The sequence below is a fragment of the Danio aesculapii genome, chromosome 16 (assembly GCF_903798145.1).
Source record: "Danio aesculapii chromosome 16, fDanAes4.1, whole genome shotgun sequence".
Classification (NCBI taxonomy): domain Eukaryota; kingdom Metazoa; phylum Chordata; class Actinopteri; order Cypriniformes; family Danionidae; genus Danio; species Danio aesculapii.
The window spans coordinates 20356835-20380117 of record NC_079450.1 but is presented as its reverse complement, the minus strand read 5'-3'; the positions used below and the strand labels follow the sequence as shown (position 1 = coordinate 20380117).

The window sequence follows — 23283 nt, the reverse complement described above, 5'->3', positions numbered from 1 at the left end:
AAATCTCTTATTTTTAATGTATTAGAGTGCCATAAAGGTTGTCAGAAAATTCATGTGTGGTTAATCTTAACACCCCAGGGGTCGCAATCCACTGGAAAAAAAAAACGGAAAGGCTGATGGATTTTTATTTGTATGTTGCTGTTGTTTTTTAATGTAACTATGAACTGTCTTCTGTGGGTTATGGATAAAATATGGTATTTTAAATAGTTTAATAACATTTATTTGAGTTTTGGAAATCACCAAGCGACCACCCCTGTCATTGTCCCGCGACCCCCACTTTGGGAACCACTGGTTTAAATAAATATCATGTACATAAAATAAAAACAAACAAACAATTTGTTACGCTGACAACTCATTATTAGCAAAAAGATCTATTTTATTTCACATTCAAATCTATTTTGTTATAATGAAACCGTAAACAGACACAAATGAGCAGTCGGTGAATTCACGTCAATAAATAAGCTCTAATATGCTTATGAAAAAATAGAAACAATTTTATCCACCATACATATTTGCATTGCTTTCTTTCAATGAAAATGTTTTTTTTATATACAGTTCCTTTACATCAGTGTTTCTCAGCCACGTTACTGAAAGACCGCCAGCTCTGCACATTTTCCATGTCTCTTAAACCAAACACCCCTGATTCAGATCATCAGCAGTGACTGAAAGACCTGTAATAGGTGTGACGGACAAAGGAGACATCCAAAACATGCAGTGCTGGTGATCCTCCAGTAACATGGATGAGAAACACTGCTTTACATGATGCACAATTTGCACACTAAAACATTATATTTGATGTTCCTGACAGAAATACCTGACCCGTTGCACTCCCTTTGAATAAAGACAAAAACAAACAAACACATCAATTGTCCTGGCGCTTCCTGTAAACCAGTTTTGGGATCTGTGCTAAATAATACAGCAAGTGCACTTCGGTTTCCTCAAACAGCGCTTGTTGTGTGGATAAACATCCCGCACCAGTCGAAACGTCACATCAAAACGAATTTCAACGAATTCCATGTGTACAGAACGGCCTCTTGGACAACTACGACAGTCCAGAGGAGGCGTTTCATTCTGGCCACTGATCTAAATGTCACAGAAGTGTGTGCAGCATCAAAGCCTCATAGACGCCTCTGTGAAGTTCGCAGTGATATGGACTGTAATGGTTCTCACAGAACGAACGCGGAAAGTAAACATGGCCTCATTCAAGACGCATATTAAATTTCTATACCTGCATTCGGTGAGAAAAACTGAAGGAATTTCTGGTTGAGCTTAACCGGAGCTTTAAATATTTACGGTTGTCACTGTGGTCACCTGATAAAGGCCTCTTTTGCTGGGTAAAACGTTGTAGCACTTTATCCTGCTTAACCGCTCGCTGACTCCGCTCAGTTGAAGGTAACATGGAGTTGAAGTCACAATCCGTCCATCATGGCCAGAAGATCATCACCTTTGCTGCTGGAACTAGGAGAAGCTTCTCCAGTCTCTCCAAACTCCCCCATGATCTTCGCCAGCTCAGCATTTGTCTGTTTGTCCTGAAATCAGCCAATCAGAAGTGTGCTGTTACTCGCCCTTTCTTCTCTTTGACAGGTTAAAGTTACCTGTTGCTGAATTGCAAACATTGATGTTAATATCAAGTGGAAACAATGGCTTTATCTCTCTGACATAGGGCTGCACAATATATCATTTCAGCATCGATATCGCAATGCAATATGCAATGTTGAGTCTGAATTATAGTTGACCAGGAGCCACTCATGTGGTTTGTAGAGTCACTGCTAAGTTTAACCCCAAGAGTGAAGGTTTATAATCAGCATGTGTTTTAAGGCCTGTGAACGAGCATTTAAGAGATTTTAGAACATTTGGACACAAAAAATGATGATGTTTGGAGGTGTAACAAAGATTTATTGTATTGAATTATTTATACAGAATTTATGCAATTTATGCAACAACAAAAAAACATTCTAACTTATATTTTTTGTCTTGTTTCCAGTGGTGTAAAATAACAAATTCTCAAATTACCGTATTTAAGTAGTGTTTAATTATAATTTACTAAGTTGTGTTAAAAATGTGTACTTTTACTTTCTCTTGAGTACATTTTTAGTGCAGTATCTGTACTTTTACTCCACTAATTTACTTCAACCTGCAGTCACTACTCTATTTTTTCTTGTCTATTAAAAAAATCAGACCTGCGATTCCTGTCCCGTCAAATCGCACATAGAAGGTCAATCGCATCATACTGTACTACCTTAAGACATGGGCGATTTATAATTGCAGCAAACTGTTTGGAAGCATTAAAAGTGTCCAAGAAGATGTTCAAAATCTTTACACGCATTGACCCAGAGACTGTTTAGAGGCAGGCCACTGATGAGAAGATGATGGATGTTTACTGTATGATGACTGAAATGGCCTTAAACATCCAGCAGGCATGACGGCAACATGACGTCAGATTGACATTGTACCCCGAAGTCATGGTTAGGTTGCATTTCATTTGGAAATTAAAATCAAATTGACGACAGAACTCAACGTCAGGCCCACGTCTATGTCCAACAACCAACCTAAAATCACCCAAATATCAACGTCTAATGATGTTACAGCTTGAATTTGTCTGGACGTTACCAATATGATGTCTATCAGATGTTGGATTTATGTTGCTATACCTGACAAATAAATGTCAGTGGTTGACGTCAATATGACGTTGGTTTAGGATGTTGGGTGTTTAAGATGGTTTAAGATGTTGCGACATTGGATTTGGTCACTTTCTAAGACAACCAAAATCAATTCAACCTCATTTGACCTTATTGAAAATCAAAATAACTTTGTCCTTATATTCTGGATAGACATTGAATTTTGGTCACTTGACGTCATGACCCAACCTAATATTAACGTCTTATGACGTTGTGTGCTTGCTGGGCAATAACTAAATGCACTACAGAATGTTACGTTTACACACATCCACAAATTACATGTAAATGAATCAGCTTTTCACAGCGTAATACTCACTACTCTTTTTGAAAGGTCTACTTTTTACTCCTACTTAGAGGAATATTAACAACAGGTACTTTTACTCTACTTGCACCACATTTTTAGGCAAGTAATGGTTCTTTCACTTAAGTATGATTTTTCAGTACTCTTACCACCACTGCTTGTTTTTAGTCCAAATATCTACATTTCTAAGTAAAAACAATATTATTTTACTAACAACATTGGCAGATAATTTTGCTCTATTAAGGAAAAACTATTCATTTTGACATTTCTTCTGAAGGTGAAAACAAAACAATATATTAACTTGATTAAGAATTTTTTAGATATTTGAACTAGAAATGAGACAAAGCAAAGTAAGAAAAGCATTTTTTTGCATTGTGATTATTCAGTTTCTGTACATGAATACAGTTAGACTCCCCAGAAAACTGTTCATGTTGAAACTGTATTCATATCGCAATATTTATCGCAGAAAAATACGATTTTTCCAATATTGTGCAGCTGTACTCTGACACTTGCACCAGACACTTTCTTACAATCATTCCATATCTCTTAATTAAAAATACTTTATTATTTTATGCAACACCCTTACCTTTAAAAGGGAAACATAAAGGTGATCTTAAGTAAAAGACCCAGAGTCTATAAGGTGTTTTATGGAATATCTTAAACTGACCACTAGCTATGTTTTTTTATTCATTATTTTTTGGCACATGTACTCGTGCGTGATGGGAAAACTAGTGTAATGACAGCAGCACACCATCTTGCAAACTCCGCCTCTGCTTTAACTCCACCCCGCTTCCACTCTCATCCGCCTCTGCTTTGGCCCAAGGTATTTGGCAGGCCGAAAAAGGCTGTTCGCTGGCCCCGAGAAAGCCCAGGTTTGGCCTGATTAGTCCCCCGAAGTGACAATGGAAACGCGACTGGTCCTGGCTCGCTCGCTTTAGGCGGGACAGTGGAATGCACTACAAATCATGTTGCTCTTCTTGTTTTCTTCAACTTTAAAATACCTCATGTGCAAAATATCTTGCACAATATTGTTTTGTCTTATGTAAAATTACTTAAAATTACTATAGTCTGTCTCAGGTTATGTGCAGGGTGCGAATTACAGGGAGTTTGGGGGGATTGACCCCCAAATTAACACTTGATCCCCCATGAAGACATCAAAACAAGATGTATGGGGGGTCACCCCTTTTAACATAAGAAATAGCTTTCTCTGATCTCTGATCTATATCTTACATTTTAACAATTAAAAATGTATAATGTAAATATACATTTGATCCCCCCATAACGGATTATACCATTATGCATAATCGCGCCAATCAATGCTAGGAAAAATATCATTCAAAAGTCTGAAACTGGCAGTTCTAGAGCACCGATAAACTTCTTAAGTATTCACAAAACACGTTTCTTGTAAAATAGATATTTATATCTGCATGTAGCCTAAAAAAATAAAAATAAAAACATAATTTGTATAGTTCGACCTACAGTAACTACTAAAACAGTCACTAAATATCCCTCAAAACACTGGAAATGTATACATTTTGTTTAATAATATTGATGTAATTTAAATACATTCATAAATTTGATTCACTGAAGCATGTATTACCAAACTGCTACCAAAAACAGTTGACATCCGATCGTCAATGTATAATTCGCACACTGATTATGTGTATAGTTTAAGTACTTATTTATAGCATATGTATAGAGTATTGTTAGATTACAGCTTTAGTTATGTATAGATTTAAAATAGCATCCAGTGTTATGTTCATATTTATGATTGTGTTTATTTATATAGCACCGTGGTCCTGCGTTCCACTGTATGTCCACACATGTAGCGGAATGACAATGAAGCTCAACTTAATTGGACTTGACTTCATACTCAATTGTCCAGATTTACTAACAATCAGCATCAGCACGAACCCTTTTTTGGTGTTAAAACAGATAGTTTACTAAAAAATGAAAATACTGTCATCATTTACTCACCCCCAACTATTAAGTTGGTACTACTAAGTACTTAGTACTACTAAGTTTTTTCTTTTCTATTCTGTTGAACACAAAAGAAGATATTTTAAAGAATGTTGAAAACCAGTAACCACTGACATTCCATAGGAAGAAAAAAATGATAATAGAGAAGATTAGCTATAGTTTTCTTCCGTTAAAATATTTTCTTTGTGTTCAAAATAAAAACAGGTTTGGAACAAGTATAAGGAGAGTTAATGACGACAGAATTAAAATTTTGTGTGAACAATCCCTTTAAAGACTACAGCGGTTACTTTAGTCCTACAGTGTACAATTTTAAATGAAAATGGTATGGATGCATTTATTTTTGCAGCTGATCTTATTTGCAGTACACAAACTGACAAACAATTTAAATGAATTTTGCGATGTGCCATTATTTAACTCCAAAAATATGCCTTAACTGATAGCTGCTAAAAGAAAAGCAAACCAGAGAACAAAGAGCACATAGACAAGATCGAATTTTAATGTGTGTTAATTTGGAATCCACGTAGACCGTGTTATCAGAGCATAATAGATAGCGAGCCCTATTATTTTGAATGTGCACTTCTCTAAAAAGATTTATTTTTTTTCTCATTAGCAACAAGCTTAACAGCTACTTAGAGGTAGTGATGTTATAAATATTGTTTAGTTAGTTTTTTTGCACAGACTAATTGTTTTGATTAGAAAAAAAAAATCATATTTTAGCTAAAAACTAAAGAGAAAAGTCCCCTGCTGAGTAAATAAAGAGCAAATATATGCGAGCAGCTTAATGCCAGTAGATCGACTGCAGAAATTCTATCTGCACTTTTAAGGGACTGTGCTCCACCGCTCATTCGCCCTGTTTAGTAAATCTGGCCCAAAAAGCAAATCTGTCAAGAACCAATTAGACAAGCTGAGAGCTGCATCTCAGTGTGGGAGGATCACTGCTAATCTGGCATTACAATGTTTTCTAAGGCTAAGGATCAAATGGCAAGTGTATTATTGTGCGAGCATCAAACAAACTGTAAACTTTACCTTTGTTGCCTGGATATTAATAACTTCATAGGAAAGCTCATCCGGTCTTGATATAAAAGCTTCCCTGTGGAGATAATCGTAATATTTGAATGAAATTTCATGAAAAATGTATGGCAACTGTTTCACTGATATCACAAGCTGTATATTCTGAATGTAGTCATGTTTTGTAGATAACCTACCTAAAATTTAATTGTACATAATATCACAGCATCACATTTTACCATTATAATATTTACCTTTCAAAAGTTTGGGGTTAGAAAGGATTTTTTATGTTTTTGTCTCCAATTCAACAGTAATATTTAGATTTTGTTTGAAAGCATCAATATTATTAAAAAAGATTCATGTGACTGATTTATTGATTATTCCAAATTAAAAATCCACCATCCAGTGTCACACAATCCACCAGTAGCTAGTGTTGGGGGGTAATGCATTACAAGTAGCTTGAGTTATGAAATCCAATTACTTTTTCAAGTAACTTGTAAAATAATACTTTTTAATTCCCAAGAAAATATTTTTCACAAAAGTAATGTGAGTTACTAAGGTACTAAGTGTAGAAAGTAATTAGGAGAAAGTGCAGATATATTTTGTACAATGTGTTAATAATACTTTCTGTATTTCTAGGTTTATTTTTGAACATATATACTCATGTCACTTGCTCAAAAACATTCAGTATCCCTTAAAATGAATAAAAACTCTGAAACAGAAATATTCATTGCTGAATAGTTGTTTCATGCATCCTATTCTTTATGTAATTTAAAAAGAGTTGTTTGAGCTGTGTCTCAACTGTACAGACGTGAATTTACATTTCCCTCAGCCTGAGGTTTATTCACTTAACACTTTTGGTGTAAAAGAGCCATATACACTCACCGGCGACTTTATTAGGTACCCCTGTCTAACTGCTCATTAACACGTGTAATGGTGCGGGGGATATTTTCTTGGCACACTTTGGGCCCATTAGAACCAATTGAGTATCGTGTTAACGCCGCAGTCTACCAGAGTATTGTTGCTGACCATGTCCATCCCTGATCACCCATCTTCTGATTGCTACTTCCAGCAGGATAGCGCGACATGTCAGAAAGCGTGAATCATCTCATACTGGTTTCTTGAACATGACAATGAGTACTGGACTCAAATGGCCTCCACAGTCACCAGACATCAAGCCAAAAGAGCACTTTAAGGATGTGGTGGAACGGGAGATTCGCATCATTGTTGTGCAGCCGACAAATCTGCATCAATTGCGTGGTGCTAACATGTCAATATGGACCAAAATCTTTGAGGAATATTTCTGGTACCTTGTTGTATTAATGGCATGAAGGATTAAGGCAGTCCTGAAGGCAAAACAGGGTACAACCCTTTACAAGTAAGGTGTACCTAATAAAGTGGCCGGTCAGTGTGTGTATCAAAAATATTTTTGTTTGTTTATTTTTTTTTTAAGTAAGCCCACCTCACATGAAAAAGCAACACAAAAGTAACATAACATTCCATAACTTTCCTTCAAAATAACTACGTAATGCATTTTAAAATGTAGATTTTAATATATTACTTTTAAAAGTAAATGTCCCCATACACTGTCATTAATTATACAAATATTCTCATAATATTCTCATAATATCCTGCTGAATCATTATTTGGATGCAATGATAAATTTTACTTTTTCTAGAAGTTCATAGAAAGTTCAAAACATCATTTATTTAAATAAAACTTTTACAATAATAAATATTTCTGTTGTGCAATTTTTTGATTTGTTTTTTGCCAAATTTAATTGATGCTTGCTGAATGAAAGCAATGAAAAATAAAATCCTATTGACCGCAAATGGAAGTTTATTTCATTTAAAAAAATGTTAAACATGAAGTTCAATAATAAGACTCTAAGCAGAATCATTATTAAGAATGATTAGTAAAAATGCCCAGACAATAATAACACTAATGGCACCACTTAATAGTTATTTTGGGGATAAACACCACCTATGTTTCAGTGAGATGCAACCTTCAATTTATTAGTGACAGTCAAGTTTTTAATCAATCCATAAAGAATCCAAACTCACTCTTCTTCCTCATCAGTGGCGAAGAGGTTGACACGAAAGCCAGAGTCAGCGCTGGGGGGTTTCTGCACCTCCAGCCCACCCATCAGCCTAGCAAGCAGATTCAACTCTTCTTTTGCCAAAGGATTGGGAGTTGTGTTTACCTTCAGAAGAGCATGAAATTAGTCAAATACTTATGCTAAACATACTTTTTATTATATATAATAACTTCATAATATTTAAAAAAAGACTTCTATATATGAAAAAGAATGCATTTTATAACTCAATCCCGACATTACCTTGGTGTGCTGTGAAGAGTTTTTGGAGGTTCCAGACATATGTGTCTCAACAGGACGACTCACACTGTACCTAAAACAACAAACAAGACAAACGTTCAGCTGATGCTCCAGTGAAAGGTAGCCTGTCTCAGGTTCATTGTTAAATTATTCACAAATCAATTAGAGATGACGCTTTGCTACAGATAAAACTTAACACCTGATCAGTTACACCCCCTTGCATTTAATTCCAGTAGAAGGAATTGTTAGAAAGAGACTGAAGCTCACATGTTTGTGCCCAGTTTGATGACTCGATCGCCATACATTTCAAAAGATCCTTCTCGAAGAGCAGTGTTGTAATTGCCACCATCTCTGAACTGAGATCTTCTCACTTCCTCACCGCTACAGCTAAAAATCCTGGGAACACAATCAGAAATAATACATTCTTATTGTAAAACAGTACGTTCAAAATCTGCATTCTATTTTTGCATTTCCATTTTGACCTGGGGCCGGTAACACCAGCAGTGCATAAGTTAAAATGTTGCCTAGTTTTGACTTAAAGGGACACCAAGTTAAAACCTACACACTACTAAATATTTTTGTGTTGCACCACTGAACTTAGTTTAAACGTAATGCTACATTCTAACTAAATATTTATGGCACCCCCAGAATTTCTTCATGACTGAGTTTTTTCCCCTGCTCTTTTCTCTTTCATGTGTAGGATATAACAAAAAACAAGTTAAATGTTTTGATAACTTCATGTGTATTTTGCGTGCATTCACGGCTCACGCCTCGCAATGCAGTTATGTGCATTGTCTGTTATTGGTGACAGGCTGTAAGTTAATGTACTTTAAAAGGTAGTTTGTCATTTAGTTTTCCTAGGAGTTATTTATAGATGCTTTTGTTGCAGATGTATTAGTTTGCCTTAAGAACATGTGGTGCAACTGAAGTAAGAACAAATTTAGTTACAACCAGTAGTGTAAAGTAACAAATTACATATACATAAATTACTGTATTTGAGTAGTTTTTCTCAGGAATTGTAATTTACCAAGTAGTTTTAAAAATGTGTACTTTTACTTTCTCTTGAGTACATTTTAGTGCAGTATCTGTACTTTCCTTCACTACTTTCCTACAACCTGCATTGACTATTTTTTCCTGCCTATGGGGATTGGAAAAATCAGTCCTGCGAGTCCAATCAAATAGCACAAAGAAGGTAAAGCGCATCATGATGAACTACCTCAAGACATGGGCGATTTAAAATTGCGGCAAACTGTTTGGAAGTGTTAGAAGTGTCCAAGAAGATGCAAAATGGACGCATGGACCAATAAAGTGTTTAGATGCAGGCCACTGATGAAAAGATGACGGATGTTTAATGTATGATGACCGAAAAGGCCTTAAACACCCAGTGGGCATAAGACGTCAACATGACGTTAGATTGACATTGTACCCCAATGTCGTTGGGACGTAGGGGCATTTTGTTTGGAAATGAAAATCGGTTTGACTTCAGAATCCATCGTCAGGGCGACGTCAATGTCCAACCTAAAATCAACATCTAATGATGTTACAGTTTGACATTGTGTGGACGTTACCACTATGACGTCTATCAGACGTTGGATTTTGGTTGCTATACGTGACAAATAAATGTCAGTATTTGACGTCAATATGACGTTGGTTAAGGATCAATCTAAAATCATGTTATTGTTATTGGAGATCAAAATTATGTTATTCTTAGACATTGGCTAGACATTGAATTTTGGTCACCTGACGTCACAACCTAAAGCTAACCTTATATTAACATCTTATGACATTGTGTGCCTGCTGGGCAATAACTAAATGCACTACAGAATACTACGTTTACACACATCCAGAAATTATAAGTAAATGCATCAGTTTTAACAGCGTACTTTTGAAAGGTCTACTTTTTACTCATACTTTGAGAAATATTAACAACAGATACTTTTATTCTACTCGCACTACATTTTTAGGCAAGTAATCGTACTTTTACTTAGGAATGATTTTTCAGTACTCTTACCACCACTGGTTACAACTAGCTAGTAGTTACTTAGCCCCTAGTGTGAATTTAGTTACAAAAAAGTTTTCTATATGGAGAAATTTTAATATACAGTTTACAATATTTTTTGACACAGTAAATGTACAATAAGTGGGTTCTGACAGTTGAATGTGCTTTATTTATTGTCGGTTCCAAAATTAAATGGTTATATCTCTCAATGCATTTTCTGAGGGTCTAAAAGCATTTCTAAAGTTTTGTTCACTCACTAAAAACTATGCATTCAATTGTGAATGATTGAAATTATGACTATTAAAAATATCTTTGTTTGGACATGATTTGTCTTTATCTTAAAAGAAAAGGTCACCATGTCACACAATAAATTCAACATAAAATTTAAACAGAAATTGGACATGAACATTTTGCCAACTTAAATGCTAATTAGGCTTTAAGTCACAGCCTAAACATGGACTATATTTAGAAAAGCTTTCTTATATGCCCAAGTCTCTTGTTAATGCAATTAACTATAAACCCTCATGGTCAGACTCTGTCAGCGCGAAATCAAGGAAGGGAAGTTACTTCAGAGCAAATATACACACCACTTGAACTCTGAAGGGTTCTAATCCTGCCCCTCTCAACCTTATAAATGCTCTGGTTCAGTATTTTTCTCTCCCTCAAGTATGTAATGTCTCGTAACACTTGCAGAATCTTATCCAACTGACCTTATGAGTCCAGGGGTTTGTGTCCCATAAGGAACAGGGCCTGACGTGGGGAGAACGAATCGTCCATTGGAGTTTTGCACTTTGTCCTTCAAGAAAATTGATACCTAAAAACAAGTTATTATTATGAATATGTTTCAATACATTTTGTTTTATGCACATAAAATATTTTCTGCATGCTCATAAAAATCAGAGCAAAATCAATTTCTGAAAACCATATTCAGACATTCCATATATTGTCATTGACTAACTTCTTTCTTAATTCATTGTTTGTCTTTTATTTGTAATCTTCAGACAAATAAATCAGTAACATTATAATAAAATATCATGTAATAATTAATCTAATGAAAATAAAATCAGTAACATTATTTAGTTGAAAAATATAATTATTCTGCAAAATATCTGAATAAAACAAATACAGTTACTTTGCTTTTCTGAATTTAAACCATATATTATAATTTCTGATACATTGCAATGTTTCTTAAAACACACGCGGACCAGAAGTTAGAAGAACAATGATGTTTTTCCAAATGAAACAGAATATCAAGTAGGGGTGGAGTTTAATTTTTGGTTTGATGGGTGTGGCTAAGCACACTTCACCCAAGACATCAAAATGACAGAAGCAGACATTGCACAAGCAAACGGTTAGATTTTGTCTAAAGATCACCAAAAAAATGTTTTTTTTAACAGAAAACTTTCTTAATTAACAGTTCAATGTGTGCTAGCAAAATAAACATGAGACTTACTAGCATAAAATTATTCTACAAAATTTATTTGTCTAGCAAAATACAATTACTCGGCTTCTCTAAATTGATTTATACAAAACTGCTGAATTTATTTGAAGTACTTTAAGGCATTATAATAACTGTAATTAAATTACCTAAAAATGAACAGTAATCCCTTGCTTAACATTTTTTTAGTAGATAAGTAATTTAATTGCAGTAACTGGTGTCCACCCAACAGTGGATATACAGAAGACACAGCAAAAAAATGAAATAAATAAATAAATAAATAAATAAATAAATAAATAACACATTTAGAACAAGAATCATTTGATGAAAAAATATAGTCAAGCAATTTCGGTGTTGACTAAATGAATTGTTTAATAAATTTGAAAATATTTCTATTTGATATTATCCTAGGTTTTGCACATTTCTAAGAAAAAAAAGGTTTTCAATCATTTATATGTATATGTAAATATGATACATAAAACAACAAGAGATTATATATTGTATATCTTGTATTTTAATAAGTACAGATCAGAGTAAGACTATTGTTTCAATTCAACATAAATGTATCTGCTGCTGAATGATGACAGAACACACTGAGACAAAGTTTGATATTTTACTTGCCTTTAATGTGCTTTCTATATGCAGTCAAGCCTGAAATTATTCTTATCCCAGGCAAATTCTGACTTAAAGTTACCTCTATTCAATCAGCTAGTTGTTTTTTTTTTTACCTGAAATGACACAGGCTTCTTCCAAAAGATAATAAGAGGAAGTACAATCATTGGAAGGCATCATTGGAAAAAAAAAATATTTGTTAGCTTTTATTTACATTTGAACAAAAACTTTAAGTCAGAATTTGCCAGGTGTATAACATAACTTTAAAACAAGGAAATACTTACTCTTATATGCATATCTTGAAAGAAGATGAGGAGTGTTTGTCTAATTAATTGAAACTCTCCACCGGATAAAGAGGTATATATCTAAGAGATATAGAGGAGAAAAAAGTAATTAACAAACAAAAAAAATATGAAAATGTATCATTCAGAAAAGCCATGCCTTTACACAGATATTGAAGAGGCCCTACTATACCTCTATGAGTTGTTTGTTTGTTTCATCCACTTGGCTGAGGATGCTGGGAGTATCTTTTACAAAGTCCCTGATGGCATCCATGTGGTTGAAGGACACAAGGAGAATGTCTTTAGGACGAGGACACAACAGGACTTGATACTTGAACGCCATTGTCATCAAATCATAAAGCTGCGAAAAGACAAAAACAGCTAAGAGTTAAAGGGACAGTTCACCCAAAAATGAAAGCTCCCTCACATTTAACTCTTAAAACTTGGGGTTTCTTTATTCTGTTGAACACAAATGTAATGGAAATCAATGGCTGGCAGTTTCCAACTTTCTTCAAAATATCTTCTTCTGTGTTCAACATAAGAAACTCAACTCATCTATCCATCCCTACAAGTGAAGTATGAGTAGGGGACGACACAGTTTTTATTATTAGATGAAGACGTTACATATTTCATCTTATTATATCGCACACCAGAGGGAGCCATTCAACAATAATGTAGTGTAAATAACGTAATGTAAATAGGCTTGAAAAGAGTTTCCAGTTAAAGATCTAAATAAAATAATACCAGAAATATAAATTTGGTGAATTTCAAAACAGATAAAAAAAAGAACTGATTGATAAGAACTAAGCACAGAGAGATTTGTCAGGAAAAAAAGTGAAAAAAAAAACAAACACTTTACTTGAAGTGGTGTTCATAAGACTATCATGAAACCTTTATACAGCATTCATGACATGACACATTTTACGCATGCTTACAACAACTGTCATTAAGTGTCATTTGCTCAGTTATTTCACTTTAAATGCAAATATGACATTGTTTGAGATGTCTCTATTATGACCACTTGACATTAAATACATTCAGTCTTTGTCATATTTTATGCAATAAATTTTCATTTATAGCACTTTATTTTTACATAGATATTTAATATCTCTTGTTTAAATACACTTTGAACAGCAGCTACACTAATTGTTTTCTTTGTTCTCCATTTCCACCGGGGGATACTCATCCCGAGGCCTCTAAAGATGTGCAGCGCCACTGATATGATCCATGACCTGTGGGGAGTTGATGCTAACCATCGAGGACCTGAAGGACTTCTAGAGGTCTCCATAATCCTGAACCAGGCCGTATCCTGAGCAGATGCTGTAGTGGTCATAGAGGATGGAGAGCATGAGACTGATTCCTGAAAGACTCCAGTGACAGACGAGTCTCTGATTTGATCCCGTGGGCCAGCCTGTACACCTGCCAGAGACCTGCTCACACCTACAGCTTCTCCACGATGGACGTACAGCGTTCTCCAGCCTCCAGGGTCTAGACTGCAGGTCTGCACAAGAAGTTTGGCCAGAGGAGAAATGGTCGTTCCCAACTGAGCCTGGTTTCTCTCAAGGTTTTTTTTTTCCTTCGCTTTCGTCAATTGGTGAAGTTTGTTACTCAACACTGTCGCCACTGGCTTGCTTGGTTTGGGACTTGAGGAGCTACGCATCGATGGATTTGCTCTTCAGTGTTTGGACTTTCAGCAGTGAAAATTAAACCACAATGAACTGAACAAAAAATCAGTCATAAAGATGGAACTGGAAAATCTGTCATAAACATGACTATAATAAAATAAATATTATAAAAGTGTCCTTATTTTTCTTGCTCCCAACTATAGTGATGAATTGAATTTGCCATTAAAAATGTCATTAAATCAGACATTGAACCAGATCCTATATTAATTATATTTGGAGTTTCCAAAGAATTTTTGAGACTTACACGGGTACAAAAACATTTTGTTTCATATGGGTTGATCTCTACCTATCCTTTGGTTTTGGAAGAAATAAGAAGTTTCAATTCTTAAATTATGGCTAACAGAGTTAATGGGTACATTACATCTGGAAAAAAATCAGATATACCCTAATAGACAAGGTTTTGTTATTTGAAAAAATAAAAAAATGGTTGCCTTTTATTTCCTTTCTACAGACTAGTGATTAATATGTTTACTATGCCTTTAGTACCTACTTTTACCATTGTATAGCACTGGTGGGTGGTTGGTTGGGGGAGTGCATGTTTTTTTTTTGTTATTTTTTATTTTTCTGACTGTTGGTTGTGGTTTTTTCTTCTTTTTTAAAAATGTCTAAATGTTCAAATGTAAGTTTTATGTTTATATTTTAAAAAAATGTTTTTACAAGTGAATGCTAAAATTTCTAAAAATTAAATTATTTAAACCACATAAAAACGTCACTAAATGTTAATGATGCTGTTATAAAATAACTTCACAGAGTATTGTCACTTAATGAGGAATTTAAAATGACAAATCAATTTTACTGTACTGAACAAAAGTGATTATAAAATATTTATGTCATTTATAATGGCCTCATGACAATCATGTTCATGACAAGTTATGTTGTCTTGGTAGTGTTAACTTGTGATGCATTTGTTTATGTCAAGTGGTCGTAACAACTTTGCATTTAAAACACCCTGCATGCAGACAGACTTCATATTCATAACATGTCATGTCATGATTATAAAGATGTCATGACAGTCTTATGAACCTTTTTTCATCATCCAAGAAAATGATGATAGACTTCACCTTGTCCATACTAGCTTGGTTGAGTCTCATGATGGAGGCGTGAGCCAGTCGGTCAAACACAGTCCGCAAGGCTTTCTTGGAGTACAGTTCTTGTGGCTTGAATAACTCCTCCAGAAACTTCTTATTGAACATGGTGGTAATAATATCATTCATAACTAGCACAAAACAAACACACAAGAGCAAAGAGCTGCAGTCAAAAACAATTCTGTGAAAAAAACAACAACGAGCAAGCAGAATGTTGTCTGTGCTGCAGAAAGCTCTTGTGGCAATAAATAAATAAATCAAGCTGTATTGTATGCGCAGATGTTTTCACAGAGAAGGATCTGTTAACAGTTAACAGACATGCTGACTGAGGAAAACACAAATGCTAAAAACCCATCCCGAAACATTAAGTATTTCTATCATATCTCTGTATGCTAAAAACAGCTGTCTAAGCTTCCTGAATCTTCATATTACCATCCAAAATGTGAAATTGCAATTAAAATAGCACAAAAAAACCAATGGCCCTCTATGCAGCAAGTGTCTATGAGAGCTGGCATGTGTACACACACACTATTTTTTCTACGGCCAGCAGTCGAAGCGAGCAGAATGTTAGCAATACCTCTTTTTCTGTCCTCCTCTAGCCAATCTGCTACAGTGGCTACAAAGATTGCAAATCAAAAATATTATAGATTGAATACTGTATGTTCCTTAGTGGAAGTTAACTATATAGCAGGTATGGCATCTATAATATGCATATACACACACATATCACAAGCATATGCAAGCAATAAGCAGCTTATTTATAATGTTTTTTTTTTTTTACCTACGTTGCATTTGATACCAAAGTCAGTGCAATGTTAAGTATTTCAGAATGTGAAAAAGACAGGAAACCCTGATACAGCACCGTATATTAGACAGGAAACCATGATAATGGCATGCCACTGAGCAAACGAAATCAAGTCAAAGTGTTGCCTGCAAATGATGCACAGTCTGTTGAAGTTTTCATGAAGAGAAAAGTGGCTAAAGTTTCTTTGTGATATTTAAATGTTAATATATAATGGTTCTGAAAATAATTGGGCAGAACATATCTTTTTTTGAGAAGATCTGCACATTATATCAGCATCAGTAACAGTCGCATTGCAGGATATGATGTCAAATAGTGATCTTAGTTGACCAAAGTTTAGAATAAGGGTGATTTGCGGATTAATTGCAAAATTAAAAAAGACAGATAAAACATTTAAGCATAATATACCAGGGTTCCCACTCTCTCATAAGCAGCAGGTTCAAGGACTTTTTAAAGCACTATTAATTTCAAATCAAACACCTTTGTAATTCACATCTGTAGCACATAGTGTGCCAAGTCCTTAGCGTACTTAACATTTCACTTACAGTTGATATTAAAATATCAGAACAATCTTCATTATCATTTTCAAAAAATTTGACTGTTTTAAACATGTTGGTCATGCTGTTAATTATTTAAATGTGGTTTCTAAAATATTACAAAAATCTGTGTTATTTGTCATAATTCCTGAACAAAATTTAAATTTTGTATTTTTAAATTAAGAATTTCAATTTTTTTGTTCTGTTTTTGACGACAGCACAGTACAATTGTTGAAATAACATAATTCATTACCACCAACCAAAAAAAGAGAAAAAAAGCCATAAACAAATTTCATTTCAAATTTAAAATATAAGCACTTTCAAGGACCTATGTTTGTTTATAAATACTTTCCAGACACTGAATTCATGTCTAAATTCAAGTACTTTCATTAACTTGGGAAGCATGAGAACCATTATATACTGAAACTTTTTCATCTGCATGTGCTTTTAAAGCCTGTTGCTTAGAAAACATTCCAGGAGTTTTTTTAAAGGCCTCAAGACAAAATTAATAAAATTACATTTAAACAGTACATTTACATGCATATTTATGCATTTGGCAGATGCTTTTATCCAAAGTGACCTGCATTGCCTTGAAGGTGCATATCAGTTCTTGCTTTCCCTTGGAATTGAACCTATTCCACAAAAAAAGACTTTTAGCTGCATGTTCAAACTACCTATTTAAAATGAGTTGGAAACAACACTATTCCTAAGTTTTTTTTTGGGCAACTTAATTATTTTATGTTCAATCCACTTAAATTTGTAAAAAAGTAAATAAATAAATAAAAAAGAGAGATTAAGTTAACTTAATTGATTTGTGTTGAGACAACATGAAAGAATTGTGTGGAACTCAAGATTTTTTTACAGTGTAGGATGGTTAAGACTATGCATGCATTGTTATTTTACATTTGATTATTCAATAACTGTAGATCAGGGGTGTCCAAACTCAGTCCTGGAGGGCCGGTGTCCTGCTGAGTTTAGCTCTTCAGGAAACCAGCCCTCCAGGAATGAGTTTGGACACGTCTGCTGTAAATGAAAACTATTGGACTCCCCGAAAACAAAAATCAATGTTTTTTAGCTATGTAATGATCTTGGTTTTGTTGTGTTTATCACTGCTAGTAATTGGTTTACTATATTATATACAGATCTATTGCATTTCCTTATACAATCTTCCCAATCATTTTGAAATAATAAATTATTTCCATATTGAGCTATTCATAGTCTTATGGTGAAAATTATGTTAAATCATAACATGATAATTAGATTGCTCTCGGTTTTTTGTATGTTATGCTTGTGCGGGTGCCAGCACAAGAAGTTCATTTAATGCCCATCAGTGTCACTATTAACAAAGGTTTCAGGATTTTATGTTAAGCATCTTAAGTAGATCACCTAAAAATGAAATTCTGTCAATAATTACTCATCCTCGTTTTGTTCTAATCCCCTAAGATCTTCATTCATTTTAGAAACACAAATTTGAGTTATTTTAAATGAAATGCAAGACTTCCCTCATCCATATAAACAATGACACTCATGAGACATTTAAATTGCAGAAAAGAAACCAAAAACGTTGGCAAAACATTCTATGTTACATCAGTTGTTTTTACAGTTTTTTTTGTGGTTCGTGGAGCATCATATGATTTTGGTTGAAACACTGAAATCACAAGGCTGAAGTCTACTATAAAAGATCTGGGTGTTATATTAGACAGCAATTTGACTTTTGAAAATCATATATCCCATGTCACAAAAAGTGCCTTCTTTCATCTGAGAAATATTGCTAAGTTACGAAGTATGCTATCAATCTCAGATACAGAAATGCTAGTTCATGCTTTTATGACCTCTAGGCTGGATTACTGTAATGCTTAGTTCGCTTAGTTCCAACCTCCTGTCTCACTACAATCCAACCCACTCTTTAAGATCTCAAATCTCAGGGCTTCTGGTAGTAATTAGAATAGCAAAGTCACGTAAAGGAGGTCGAGCCTTCTCATTTATGGCTCCTAAACTCTGGAATAGTCTTCCTGATAATGTCCGAGGCTCAGATACACTCTCCCAGTTCAAAACTAGATTAAAGACCTATCTTTTTAGCAAAGCATACACCTAATGCATCACATAGCGGTATGATGCATGAATGTGCTCCACGCATCTTGTTTATTTACAATATGAACAGCAGCTATGCTAATTATTCTCTTGATTCTCTTTTTCCACCTAGGGATACTCATCACGAGGCCCCCCAGAGATTATGCAGTGCCACTGATGTGATCCAAGACCTGTGAAGAGATGATCCCAAGGTTTACACAATCCCGGATCAGGCCGTATCCCGAGCAGCCGCTGTGGTGGTCATGGAGGAGGAGAGAGCATGCGTCTGATTCCTGTGAGACTACAGGGACAGACAAGTCTTCGCTGAGGTCCTGCATTCTCCAGCCTCCGGTGCCTAGATGTGGTCGTGCCTTTTTCCTCGCCCCTGTTGCCACTAGCTTGCATAGTTCGGGACATGTAGAGCTGCGCACCGATGGATTACTCTTCAGCGTTTAGACTCTCAGCAGCGAATGTTAAACCACACTGAACTGAACTAAACGAAACTGAACTGAACTCAACTTAAACTCTGAAAACTGAACTGACACTGTTCCAATTCACTATAATCTTCTATGTGAAGCTGCTTTGAAACAATCTACATTGTAAAGGCGTTATACAAATAAGGATGAATTGAACTGAATTGAGTTTTTTGACAATGTTTTTGGTTCCTTTTCTATACTTTGAACATCTCATGGCCACTGCTGACTGTGTATGGATGATGGTTATCACCTAAAATGTATTTTTACATATTACTTAATTGGTGTTACAAAGATGAACAAAGGAATTGGGATGACATGATAAAGAGTAATTAATAACAGAATTTTTATTTTGGGTGAACTGCAGAGGTGTGCAATTCTTCTACAGTACAATAAATCTATAATAATATCATAGTTATTGTTTTAACAATGTGCTAACTGACATAATAAACAAAGTCACTATTTATTAAATTATTAAAACCCTCACAATTTATTAAAATGGTCTTCAAAAGCAGCCACTGCAAGATGAAGCCCTTTTAGAATACAGTTTGAATGATCCAAACGTTGAAGTATTTAAGAGAAGCTATATAGTTGAGTAACATCACTCAAGCAAGAGTGTTTTGGATATCATGTGAGTGTGATCGTAAATCTGATACTGTTTTTATACAGTAGTAAAAAAATAAAATAATAAATTTTACATCAAGTTACATTTTGAGCAAAATACTGTCAGTTGTTTGTTGTTTTTTTTGCCAAAGAACATTGTTTCAAACAAAGATGGGGCAGAACCAAATTCCCTAATAACTAATCAAGTGAACTAATTAATCATTTATGATGACAGTTTGTAACCTTTCATTGATAGTCTTTGATTGATATTGATTAGGCTCTACCTGAATTGTTCCTTTAAACAATTTATTGACTAATTTGGGCTGAATCATTAAGAGACAAAACAAGTCACTTGTTTTGTCTCTCAATGATTCAGCCTAAATAAATCTTGCACTTTGAATGTCTCATGAGCGTCATTGTTTATATGGATGAGGGAACTCAAATTTGTGTTCCTAAAATAAATAAAGGTCTCAGGGGGGTTGGAACAAAATGATGCTGAGTAGTTACTGACAGAATTTCATTTTTGGGTGAACTAATACTTTAGGATGAACATAATATTCAGAAACTCTTGATACTAGTGACACTGGTGGCCGTTAAATGAACTTCCTGTGCTCGCACTCGAACATGTATTACATCCAAAAAACTGAGCTCGATTTAAGAACCATGTTGTGGTTTAATGTAATTTTCACCATATGACTTGAATAGCTCTATTTGGAAAAAAAAATTTCACCATGATTGGTGTGATTGTATAAGGGAATGCAATGCATCTGCATATAATATAGTAAACATATCACCAGCAGCTATAAATACAACACATCAAAGATACAAATAAAAAACAGTGCTTTATGATCCAATAGATTTCATTACAGTTATTGAATAATCAAAAGTAAAATAACAATGCATGCACAGTTTTACCTGTTAACCGTCCTCCACTGTAAAAAAAATATGTTGGGTTCCGCACATTTCCTTCATGTTGTTCCAACACAAATCAATTGACACAAGTTAACCTAATAGTTTTTACAATTTTAAGTGGATTGAACATAAAATAATTAAGTTGCCCCCCCCAAAAACGTAATAATTCAATGAAAGGCTACCCCTATTGGCAAATTTAGCGTTGATTTTTCCATGACAGTAAAAATTGCCCTCAGCACAACATGAATTATAATTAAATGATATAATAATAATCAAAACCATCAAGATAGATTTTGGTCAATCTCACACACTTCTACTTCTTTAGCTAGTTTACTGCTGTGTTACTGAATTTGAAATATTTATCTGATCTGTTAAATGTTTAAGGATATCATCCATGATAAATTTTAATTATTTGACATTTAATAATATTTTTACTTTATAATTAAGTGAAAATATATATTATTGTGCAGATTTACATTTATTCTGGCAAATATTTACCCATTTTGTCTAGAAATACATTGATGTATCTAGATTTATTAAATCAACAAGTTGGCATGGCTAAATGTGTTGTTAGAAAATGTGGTGTGGTAAATGTATATTTGCTTCCTTTCTAATGTCATGACATTCACATTTTGTGGAGGCTCTGTTTGGTTCCATTGACAAGTTATGCTTTACAACAATAAAAAATACAATAATAAATGTTTAAGGATACAATCAAAGATGAATTTAAATGATTTGACATTTATTATTTTTACTTTATAATTATCTGAAAAACCCTCGGTTTATGAAATCAACAAGCTGTTTTTTTTTTAAACGTGTTGTTAGAAAATGTGCCGTGCTAAATGTATATTTGCTTCCTTTCTAATGTCATGACATTCACATTTTGGGGAGGCTCTGTTTGTTTCCATTGACAAGTTATGCTTTACATCAATAAAAATACAATAATAAACGTTTAAGGATATAATAAATCCATGATAAATTAAAATGATTTGACATTTATTAATATTTTTACTTGATAATTATCTGAAATTATATATTGTGCAGATTTAGTTTGATATTTTTTCAATGTATTTCTAGACAAAATGGATGTATCTTGATTTATTAAATCAAAAAGTTGGTTTTGGCTAAATGTGTTGTTAGAAAATGTGGCGTGCTAAATGTATATTTGCTTCCTTTCTAATGTCATGACATTCACACTTTGGGGAGGCTCTGTTTGTTTTCATTGCCAAGTTATGCTTTACATCAATACAAATACAACAATAAATGTATAAGGATATAATAAATCCATGATAAATTAATTATTTGACATTTATTATTATTTTTACTTTATAATTATGTGAAAAAAAAAATTAATTTTGTGCATATTTAGTTAGATATTTACTCATTTTTTCTAGAAATACATTGATGTATCTCGATTTATTAAATCAACAAGTTGGTTTTGGCTAAATGGGTTAGAAAATGTGGTATGCTGAATTTATATTTGCTTCCTTTCTAATGCCATGACATTCACATTTAAGGGAGGCTCTGTTTGTTTTCATTGCCAAGTTATGCTTTACATCACTAAATAAATAAACTGATAAATGACTTTTGCATTGTAACTGATCTGGTCTGATCTGCAACGGTAACTGATCTGGGCCACCGCAGGACTGCATTGAAACGAGCAGGCTAACTGGCTAATTATGAGCATTAGCAGAACATCCGTCAGCTCCTTTACTACAATAACTAACGTTTTAACGATTAAAGCACAACCCGAGTCTCTAGAATAGGCTTGCCGGCAATTATAGCTGCCATCTACCTTTCTTCGCTTTATCTGCTGGGATATTCTGAGCCCGCAGTCGCTGGTCCAAGATGTACAGCATTTCTCCACCCAGATTAATGAAGAGCAGCGGCAGCGTTCGCGTCGACATCCTCTCTGGAGACGGATGAAGAGCAGCTAGTGTCGAGAAAAAGTCTCAAAATGTCAATAAAAGAAGCGTCCTCCGTTCTCGGGAAGATCCTGCAGAATAAATAAGCGTCTGTAAGCTCTCTCTCGGTTGCCAGGTCACCGCCAACAACAGCCAATTAGAGACGCTCGTACTGCTGTGAGGTGATGACGCAAGACGTCGCGCCATTAAAAGCAGAAAAAAGAAAAAGTAACCCAAAAGCTAAAAACCTGGAACGCATCATAAATGTATCCTATATGCCAAATTTTTCATTCACAAACAGAAATTCGCAAATAATTACCCATCCTTTGCTCATTTTAGAATAGACTTTAATTCCCTCCTAAAACCACTTAATCTTTTTAGGAATAAAAAAACCTAAGATTCCTGAAATATTATGCAGATGTATTTTATTAGTTGTTTAAGTATCATTGTAATTTCCTTCATTTGTTTAATTTTATTTAATTTAGCATTTTTTGTATTATTATTTTATTTATTATTAATACTATAATTCAATTTTTTCCCCCTTTCTGATTAATTTTTCCCTTTTTTCTTATGACTATGTA

General features: G+C 34.2%; 1 protein-coding gene across 1 annotated transcript; it reads right to left on the bottom strand.

Annotated features, from left to right (window-relative positions):
* Positions 1-355: 355 nt before the first annotated feature.
* Positions 356-22831, bottom strand: oscp1b (organic solute carrier partner 1b). The gene is made up of 10 exons (XM_056475310.1): positions 22594-22831; positions 15379-15533; positions 12826-12993; positions 12636-12716; positions 11012-11115; positions 8570-8698; positions 8306-8375; positions 8031-8170; positions 5986-6049; positions 356-1529 (listed from the first exon to the last, which is right to left on the bottom strand). The coding sequence occupies exons 1-10, from the start codon at positions 22703-22705 to the stop codon at positions 1410-1412; spliced, it is 1143 nt and encodes a 380-aa protein (XP_056331285.1). The 5' UTR covers positions 22706-22831; the 3' UTR covers positions 356-1409.
* Between the last annotated feature and the right edge of the window lie 452 nt (positions 22832-23283).

Bases quoted from the DNA above. Each gene is read 5' to 3' on its own strand.
- oscp1b (XM_056475310.1), bottom strand. From the start codon at position 22,705: ATGTCGACGCGAACGCTGCCGCTGCTCTTCATTAATCTGGGTGGAGAA. The intron at 8,699-11,011 runs GTCAGTTGGATA...TTGTGTTCCCAG, and splicing joins CAAACCCCTGGACTCATAAG to GATTTTTAGCTGTAGCGGTG. The intron at 1,530-5,985 runs GTAAAGTTTACA...GGCTGATTTCAG, and splicing joins TTAATATCCAGGCAACAAAG to GACAAACAGACAAATGCTGA.